Consider the following 8,973-nt stretch of genomic DNA (forward strand, 5'->3'; position numbering starts at 1 on the left):
GACTCACTTAAATTAATTAATTTAAAATAATTAAATAAAATCTACTAATTTTTATGTATTACCACAAGAGTTAAGCTAAATTACTATCAAAATTAAGTCTAAATAACTCTATATTAAAGAGTTATCATTGACTCTCAAAGTTCTAAGTGACATGATTAATGAAGGTGACACCTTATCTTAAAGGGCCTCAACTAGTGGAGTTTATGATTTGATGACCACATTTGAATTTGTTTTTATTTTGCATCTTATGATAGAGATTTTGGAAAAGGTAGATAATTTATGGGGACTTCTTTAATGCAATGAAATTAGTAGCTACAAAAAAGAAATTTATTCAAAACTTTGGAGTTAATGGGTGGGATGTTTTGTTTCAAGATGTCAAGTCTTTTTGTGAGAAACATGAGATAGAAATTCCTGATATGAGTGGTCCTCGTCAATCAGGTAAAGGTCAAGTAATGAAAGGTGAGAAAATTCTGATGATGCTTCATTATTAGATTGATTTATTCATTGGTATTATAGATTCAATACAAGAGATTAATAGTAGATTTAATGAAGATACAATGGAGTTGCTTATTCTTAGCTCATTTTTGGATCCTAAAAAAGGATTTAAATTATTCAAGATTGATGACATTTGTAAGCTTGCTCAAAAGTTCTATTCTAATGACTTCATTCATCTAGGAAAGCATATGAAATATGAATTGGATCATTTTGAACTTGATATTAAGCGAGATCCATGTTTGCAAAGTGCTTCAACTCTCTTAGAGCTATGCCAGTTAATTTCAAAGACAAAAAAAATTAGTTGTGTATCATCTACTGGATCGTTTAGGTCAACTTATCTTAACTCTTCTAGTTTCCATAGTAACTACAAAATGTGTATTTTTAGATATGAAAATTGTAAAGACAAGGTTATGTAATAAGATGAAAGATGGTTTTCTTGCTAGTATACTTATCCTTTACATTAAGAAAGAGGTTGTCAAGATTATTGACATGGATTTAGTCATCGATGAATTTGAAAATATAAAAGTACATAAATCACAACTTATAATACCTAAGGTAAAAATCTAATGTTAATTTTTCTTTTTGATTTATGTCTTTTTATATTGATAAATCAGAAAACTTATATATAACTTGTTAATAAAATTTTATGTTATAATTTAATTTAATTTTATTTTAAAAGTAATTAATTTTTTACTTCGAATCAAATCATTAACTTGATCCATAACCTTATAAGACTACTCTTTAACTACCCCTTATACAAAATTCTAAATCTGCCATTGATCATTGTCTACTGTTGTTGGCTTTGTCTGTAGTTTTTGGGTTGGATTCCTTGTGAACTTATTTTATTTTTACATTTCACTCTTTATCTTTGTTGATTGTATCAATTATTGGCCATATGTTGAAACTAGATAAATCTTAACCTTATATTATTAAATCTTCAAAAACTTATAGCTTATTATGACAATTCAAGTCTCAAACTTGTAACAATTTAACCCATAAAAGTTTTTTTTCTCTTTGAATTTTTTTTGGTTTGTATGTGTTTAGCATATTCTCTCTATCTCAAGGTTAAAATTCAGGGTTTATCTATTAGCAAATCCATATCAACATAATGCCATGTCAACATGATTGTGCCATGTCAGCACATAATTAATGCCATGTTACCAAGAAATGTCACATCAGCTTAGTCAAATTATCATATTTAAATACTTAACAGAGAAATTTAATGGTGTTAAAGTTAGGGATTGAAATTAATAAATTGATAAAATACAAGGACTCAATTTACACAAATTATTAGATAGAAATTAAATCTACATTTTTTGTAAAGTATAGACACTAATTGCATAATAATATAATTTTAAAACAATAAAAACAAAAGTAAGATAATTTTTTTTGTGAAAAAATCTACTTAAAATACTATTCCAAAAAAAAATCTAACTTTATGGATTTTTTCTTTTTTTATTAGAACTTTGTAGGAACTAACTTAAATGATATATGAGAATAAATTTAAATTATAGGACCAAAAGCATACCTTATCTTGTTTTATGAGCCATATAATATCATCAATATATGCAGAAGAAAAACAGATTAATCATATTAACTAGCCCCATGAGAAAATCCATATGTGTTTAGTAGTAATTTTTTTCTTGTTAAAAAAAAAAAAAAAGGCGTACAATCCACAAGAGTGAGGTGGCAATGAGTCACGTGGCATTCACGTGAGAAGTCTTCAATGTGGCCAGCGGCTGCAAGGAAACGTTGGGGGTCGCTGGCAAGCCGGACGTACACGCTCTCATTTCTCCATCACAGCCACACAAACAAAATTCCTCACGCCAAATCTTAGGAAAAAAAAAAAAAGAAAACAACACAATGCTCTGAAGAAGTCTCTCTCAATATCTCCTTCTCATCTCATCTTACTTAACCAATCCTCAACATGGACACCGTTCTCTCGAGCTCATCGTCTTTGGTGGTCCGGTCATCTCTCCCTCCGGTCCGCTCAGTTTCTACCCCATCTAAACTCTACTCCGCAACATTCTCTTTCAATCCTTCAATCAACGGCCTTGGAAGAAACCGTCTACCGCTTCTACGGTCGGTTAGTTCCTCTACGGTTCCTAAGTTTTCGATACAGTGCGGTGCCATTAAGGAAATAAAAGAGAGCGAGTTCCAAAGCACGGTGCTGGAATCCAAACGTCCGGTTCTCGTTGAGTTCGTTGCCAGTTGGTGTGGGCCGTGCCGCTTAATCTCTCCCGCCATGGAATCAATCGCTCAGGTTCCTTTATGTACTTATCATCTAATTTTGTATTTATTCCTTTAATTAAGAACTTAAACCCATTTAATGAGTATTAAGAACTTAAACATGATTTATATTTTTTTAATCTCTCTTTAAACGGAGGTTATTTTTTTTCTTGAATCATTGTTAGGAATATGGAGACAGATTAGTTGTTGTAAAAATAGATCATGACGCAAATCCAAAGCTGATTGAAGAGTACAAAGTTTATGGATTGCCTAGCTTGATTTTGTTCAAGGATGGGCAGGAAGTGCCAGAAAGTAGGAGAGAAGGTGCGATTACAAAGCCCAAGCTTAAAGAGTATCTCGATGCTCTATTGGAGACAATATCTGTAGCTTAGCAGATATTCTCTCCTGCTTTTATTTTAACTTTTATTTTTTTTCAGGTATCCTTTATTTTTGTATCGGGGTTTATATAATACTTGTATAATTTTGTGAGCTATAAAAGATACCTAGAAATTTCATGAGATACAATCTGAGTACAGTTCAATGTAGATGTGTGGGCTTCTCATCCTCTCTTGATTTATTCATTTTTTGGGGGGTGAATAATTGTGTTCTGATTACAAATTTATACTGGTATTTGATATTTATATCTGATAAGTTTCCTACAGGTTATAAATGGATCATAATTGGTCATGTCGTGGAAATTAGTTCTAGTATCATTTGCTATCTTAGATTGAAAAAAACTATTTTGATGGAGTGGTAATTTGTGGTGTGTAGAGTTATAGAAGGATAGTTTATCAAATATGAGCTTTTGATTGATGGCAATCAGTAGGATTGGTAGGAAAACTTGTTATGGTTGTCCCTAGCCGCTCTGTTACAGCCTAATGTTGCAATAGCAACAACTTTTCTGTAAATTCTGTTTAGAGGTGCAGAGCCACCTCCTCTTTTTGATGGGTGGTGCTCAACTCGAAAGGAAGTTGAGCTATGATTTTCTTGTTTTTAAGCCACTGGTTGACACCCTGTTATTATAAGTAATCCTTGGGTTTTTTTTTTGTTAGGTGTATCTCACATTCTTCTTTAGTCCATTTGAATAACATCATTTTGTGTGTGTAAGAAACTTATAATCTTTATTGAGGTGTACGATTGTCTGGTCAGGAGATAACGACAGTTTTCAGAAAGACTGAAAGTTTGGTAAAGTTTCGGTGTGTTATGGTAAAGGTAAAAGGGTACAGAGCTTTGTTTTTGTTGTTCTGCTGTTCCTTCTTGTTATTTTCCTTTTCTGATGATCACAACCACAACCTTAACCTAAATAATTGGCAAAGCACATGTGTTGGATCTTGCTTCAAGCATCCCTTTGCTCAACTTTGCGGTTGGCACCTTTAACAGCCTCATCTGGGATGTACTTGGCCCAGAACCAGTGTTGCTTCCATACTTTGTTCATCTCTTCAATCGGGACGTTCTTTGTCTCAGGCAAGAAGAAGTAAATGACGATAGTCATGATTATAACAAAGGCAGCGAAGAAAAAGAAGAGGCCAAACTTCATGTGGCAAAGCATGGAGAGGAAAACTTGAGCAATGATGAAGGTGAAGATCATGTTAACTGCAACGTTGATGGCTTGTCCAGCTGATCGGATCTCTAGAGGGCAAATCTCACTAGGCACCAACCATCCCAATGGCCCCCAAGACCATGCGAATGCTGCTACGTACACACAGATTAAGAACAGCAGGAAGTTGGCATCAGATTTTGACAAGGTCCCCTCACCATTGAGCCCAAACTTCACGGCTATCATGATTCCAACCGCAATCTATAGCAAAATAGAGAGAAAAGTCACAATGTCAACAAAACATTCTACCCAAAAAATAGGAGTCTTGAGGAGCTTATGTATGATGATAAAAGGCGTTCAATTACCTGGCTAATAATCATTTGAACGCCACCTTCAAGGAACAAAATCCTTCTTCCGAACCTATCAGCAGAATAGATGGAAACAGTTGTGGCGAGGACATTCACAGTGCCAGAGATAACCGCAGACATGAGTGACGCGTCATCACCAAAACCCAAGGTCTTGAAGAGAACAGGTGCATAAAACATGATCACATTAATGCCAGTGAGTTGTTGGAAGAATGGAATGAGAATGCAGAGGACAAGTTGAGGCCTGTATCTTGGTTGGAGAATGTTCCTCCATGGGTGATCCACTTTCTTGGCAGCTTCACTCGCATCAACAAGGTCTTGAAACTCATCATCAACGTTTTGGGTGCCTCGAACTTTTTGCAACATTTGTCTTGCCTTCTCAGAATGGCCTCTCTCAAGAATAGAATTGGGAGTGTCTGGTAGCACGATCGCTCCAAGGGTCATCACTAAGGCAGGAACGACTGCAAGAGCCAGAGAAACTCTCCATCCCCATCCACCTTCGATCTTTGCTGTACCATAGTTAATAAGGCCTGCGACTAGAATTCCAATTGTAATGGCCATTTGGAAACCAATGTTCAAAGCTCCTCTAATCTTTGCTGGTGCCATTTCGGATAGGTAAACTGGAACAGACTGTCATGGATAAACAAATCATCTGTAAGTCCTTTACGATAGAAAGGAGGTAGGAGGACGAAATAAACAAGTAGCCGAAAGAGCAACAAGTTTTACCTGATTAGCAAATCCAACACCCACACCAAGCAACAAACGGCCAATAATTAGGACTGCAACGTTCATAGCAACACCATTTAAGATGGAACCGACGAGAAAAGCAAGGCCTCCAACGAACATGGAAACTTTTCGGCCAAAGATCCTCGTTACAACTGAAGCAAAGAAGGACGCTACCAAAGCAGCAAGGTAGAGGGAAGAGGTGAACAATGTAAGCAGCTGGCTATCAAATTTGCAATACTCACTTTCGTGTTTGGCTGCATTATTCTGTTTTGCAAAAACCGAAGGGAAGAACTTTTTCAGAAACGGTTCCATTGAGGTCACCCCGCCTGCAGAGATTTGAAAAAGAATACCAATTCAGAATCTTGGAAAAGAAACACAAAATTACATGCTCCACTAATTAAGATGAAAAGATCATAACAAGACAGGCAATCATAGTCCGAACCTGAGATTCCAAGGTCATAACCGAAGAGGAGACCGCCAGTGGCGGCAATCAGACAGGTGCACACCACAAAGGCGGTGACACGACCTTCATAGCCGGCCCCTCCACCTTGTTGAGCAACAAATCCTCCTCCTGCCATCTCTCAATCCACTCAGGTAACTCACTCTGGCCTTTATGCAAGTCAAGAAAAGTAGGGTCTAAGGAGTTTTGTTTTTCCCTTTCAGGTTTGGTGATATACTGGGGATGTTTTTAGGGTGATAGTTGAGGATCTTTCAAAGGAATTTGCCTGCAAAGGTCCCGCATACCACCAAGGAAGAAAAGGAAATGTAACTCTCTGACCTCCCACTGCTAAATCCTAGATGAAGAGCCTGGCTTTATATATGTGATCAAGTGGCCTGCTAGGCCCCTAAAAACGTGTTTATTTCTAACAACATTGCTGCAAAAATAGGACATATTTTTCAACATTTAACTGGTTTTCCATCTTTTTCTATATCCATACCTTCGGGAATGCCATTTCAGACCCTAAAATTGCGATAACTACTGGATTCTACCTAATCTCTAACCATACTCATCATTTTTTTTTTCTTTTGTAGCAATGGAAATCCTTATCCATAAAATCTACCAATTTAAGTGGTTTGCCCAGGGTATATATAGTTAAGATAACTTTGGCTGGTCATGAGAAGATTTTGGGACTAAATAAGGAAACTAATTTAAACTTAGGTCTAAGTGGTGCAAATCCGAATCCACAAAACGTTATGTCAAGATTTTTCTACTTGTATTTTAGTTGGTTTGTTTTCCATGTATTTATCATTTCCCATATATATATATATATATATGGATCTTGAAGGTAAGCCTCTAAAGCATCAACTGTTATAGGTTTTGACACATAACACAGTCATCTCCTCTGTTAATGTTGTTATGTAGTCAATGTTGTTTCACTCTTTATTAGTATTTAGCTTTTGCTATATTAATCCAGTAATTAGTTGTCATTCTGATTATTTGTAAACACCAAATCATTTATTCTATAACATATTAATATCTAATTTGTCTTTGTAAAAAATAAAAAAAAAAGGAAATAGAAGTTCATCTACTCATGACTTGTGTTGGTATTTTCCATTCCATGAGCAAGTTTTGGAAATTCAAATAATTATCATCTTTATTTATTTTGATTTGTTAGTAATTAATTAGTAATTTTCCATCCATCCCAAAATATGACCTCACTAGCTTTGAATTCACTATATTTGGCACTCATATTCCCATGTATGAACATAAAAAGCATATGGGCCACTTATACCAAGCTAGGTGTTTATTGCTTTATGTGAAGAAGAAGATTAAGAATATATGCATAGTTGCATGGAGCCAGCTGTTTAGGCTTAAATTAGGAAAGGTCTCGCATCGCATCCAAATCTTTTGTGCCCTATTATCCCCATTATTTTTCCTTTTTCATTCCATGAGTAATGTTGCATTTACATAGAGATTTGCCAATTTTTTTCACCTTACTTGGCAAGATAATAAATAATTAGTGAGCGAAGCAAGCGATTTGTACATTATAGTGAGTATCTTTATGATATGTGATTCATTAAAATTTCATCTTATCATTCGATGACAGAACTTTTAAAACTTTTGTTATATTTAACTATTAACATTGAAATTTCAATTAATTTTAAAGAGTGCAGGTTTATTTATTTAAAATTTTACGTAACTAAACACCATAATAATTATATAAAGATTTAATTTAAGATCGGGTCTATATATATATATATATATGTAAACATAAAAATATTCTATTTTTTGGTTTCTCATGACAATTCCTTTTCCCTTTTTAGATCTCAAAAACAAAACCTAGATGTAGATTTTTAGATCTTTCAATTTTCTTTTAAGATTAGAGAAAAAGAAAAGGATTTTCAAAAAATTACTCTTATTAAAGAACATAGGTGAAGGAGAGGAATTGAAAAATGATTCTTTTTTGTGATTCAGTATTGATAGAGGCCTAGTGATTGGCAATTGACGATGAGTGATTGGTTGTGGTTTGTCTAATTTTAGATTTTGAATTTTGATTTTGTCATGTGATTATTTCAATTAGTCATGTTATTTGTTATATGGGAAAAAAAAGACAACTCACATTAGGTTTAATAGTTATATTATCGTTAGGTCAAAAGGGTTTTTGAATTAAAATAAAAATTAAAAAATTTATTTAGATGCAAAAGAATTGAAGAGTTTAATTGGATAAGCGAATTTACAAAGAGAATTTTTTTAAAATTTATGCGGACTGAAAATAGTGATCGGAGAGATACTCCGACAAAGGGGTTTCAAGAAAGGTGAGGAAGACGCGACAAAATGATATGGTAAGCACAATGGTTGAGAAATTAAAGAGTCAAAACTCGAAGAGGAAGATAACGTTTGGGAGGAAGTTGTGAGATAGGATAGGAGGATGGAGAAAGAAATATGGGGTTTTGGGTGGGCAGCGTATGTGTGGTAGATGTTGTTGTAGAAATACGAGAGATACTTGATTCCGTTGACATGGCGCATGCAGGGATAGATGTGACTGCAACACTTGTTGACATTCCAAGTCGCCCTGATACCTTCAAGTGAGTCTTGTATTTCTCCTTAACAAATATGTACATACAAGAGAAATTTACATGTGAAACACAAAGTAGTCCTTCCTAATACATGAAAGTAACAATTACATACATTAGCATTTTAAGCTTACAGCAGAGCACTCTCCTTCCTTCTTTCCTTCCTTGTATGAGAGCTGACTGTCTGAGACATAGCCATCTCCCCTCTCTCACAGTGAAATACATTGGAAAAAGAAGAAAGAGATGCTAGGGTTCACTAATTTAAAGCTTTTTATGTGCTTAGCGTAATAAATTTCTTGTTTCTTTGGCTCAAGGAAATAGTTAATGGTTCGGAATTTTGAGTGAGAATGAAGCTTCAGCTGTACTTTAGTGTTAAGGTACAAAACAAGTACAATACAAAGAGTAAAGCTGCAAACAGATTTGCACAAGGAAGAGGGCAGCCAATGTCACATTCCACATGACATTTTTCTTTGCAACCGAAGATAGTTAGGCAAACAACTTGCCTGAAAGAAATAGTTTTAGAATTAATTTCTTCTTCTCTCTCTTCCTTTTTTGTTTTTTTGTTTTTTTTTTTTTGCTTTGGTTGCTTTCGATCCTCTCATTTGA

At 34.7% G+C, this 8,973-nt stretch overlaps 2 protein-coding genes and 1 pseudogene across 2 annotated transcripts; 2 read left to right on the forward strand and 1 right to left on the reverse strand.

Annotated features, from left to right (window-relative positions):
- Positions 1 to 491, forward strand: part of LOC149527758 (uncharacterized) — a 3,565-nt pseudogene extending 3,074 nt beyond the window's left edge.
- Positions 492 to 2,274: 1,783 nt separating this feature from the next.
- Positions 2,275 to 3,265, forward strand: THX (thioredoxin X). Its single transcript, XM_021422908.2, has 2 exons — positions 2,275 to 2,758; positions 2,910 to 3,265. The coding sequence occupies exons 1-2, from the start codon at positions 2,423 to 2,425 to the stop codon at positions 3,114 to 3,116; spliced, it is 543 nt and encodes a 180-aa protein (XP_021278583.1). The 5' UTR covers positions 2,275 to 2,422; the 3' UTR covers positions 3,117 to 3,265.
- A 137-nt stretch (positions 3,266 to 3,402) lies between these two features.
- On the reverse strand, positions 3,403 to 6,205 carry LOC110412340 (sugar transport protein 10-like). The gene is made up of 4 exons (XM_021422872.2): positions 5,795 to 6,205; positions 5,353 to 5,678; positions 4,627 to 5,256; positions 3,403 to 4,522 (listed from the first exon to the last, which is right to left on the reverse strand). Exons 1-4 carry the CDS (start codon positions 5,928 to 5,930, stop codon positions 4,061 to 4,063), a joined length of 1,554 nt encoding a protein of 517 aa, XP_021278547.1. The 5' UTR covers positions 5,931 to 6,205; the 3' UTR covers positions 3,403 to 4,060.
- Between the last annotated feature and the right edge of the window lie 2,768 nt (positions 6,206 to 8,973).

The sequence above is a fragment of the Theobroma umbraticum genome, unplaced genomic scaffold (assembly GCF_002168275.2).
Source record: "Theobroma umbraticum cultivar Fairchild unplaced genomic scaffold, ASM216827v3 scaffold_30.0, whole genome shotgun sequence".
Classification (NCBI taxonomy): Eukaryota; Viridiplantae; Streptophyta; class Magnoliopsida; order Malvales; family Malvaceae; genus Theobroma; species Theobroma umbraticum.

Excerpts from the sequence above, each read along its gene's own strand:
- THX (XM_021422908.2), top strand. The coding sequence starts at position 2,423 with ATGGACACCGTTCTCTCGAGCTCATCGTCTTTGGTGGTCCGGTCATCT. Across the intron at positions 2,759-2,909 it reads CCATGGAATCAATCGCTCAG|GAATATGGAGACAGATTAGT; the intron begins GTTCCTTTATGT and ends AATCATTGTTAG.
- LOC110412340 (XM_021422872.2), bottom strand. The coding sequence starts at position 5,930 with ATGGCAGGAGGAGGATTTGTTGCTCAACAAGGTGGAGGGGCCGGCTAT. Across the intron at positions 5,679-5,794 it reads TTATGACCTTGGAATCTCAG|GCGGGGTGACCTCAATGGAA; the intron begins GTTCGGACTATG and ends AAATCTCTGCAG. Across the intron at positions 5,257-5,352 it reads GTGTTGGATTTGCTAATCAG|TCTGTTCCAGTTTACCTATC; the intron begins GTAAAACTTGTT and ends TATCCATGACAG.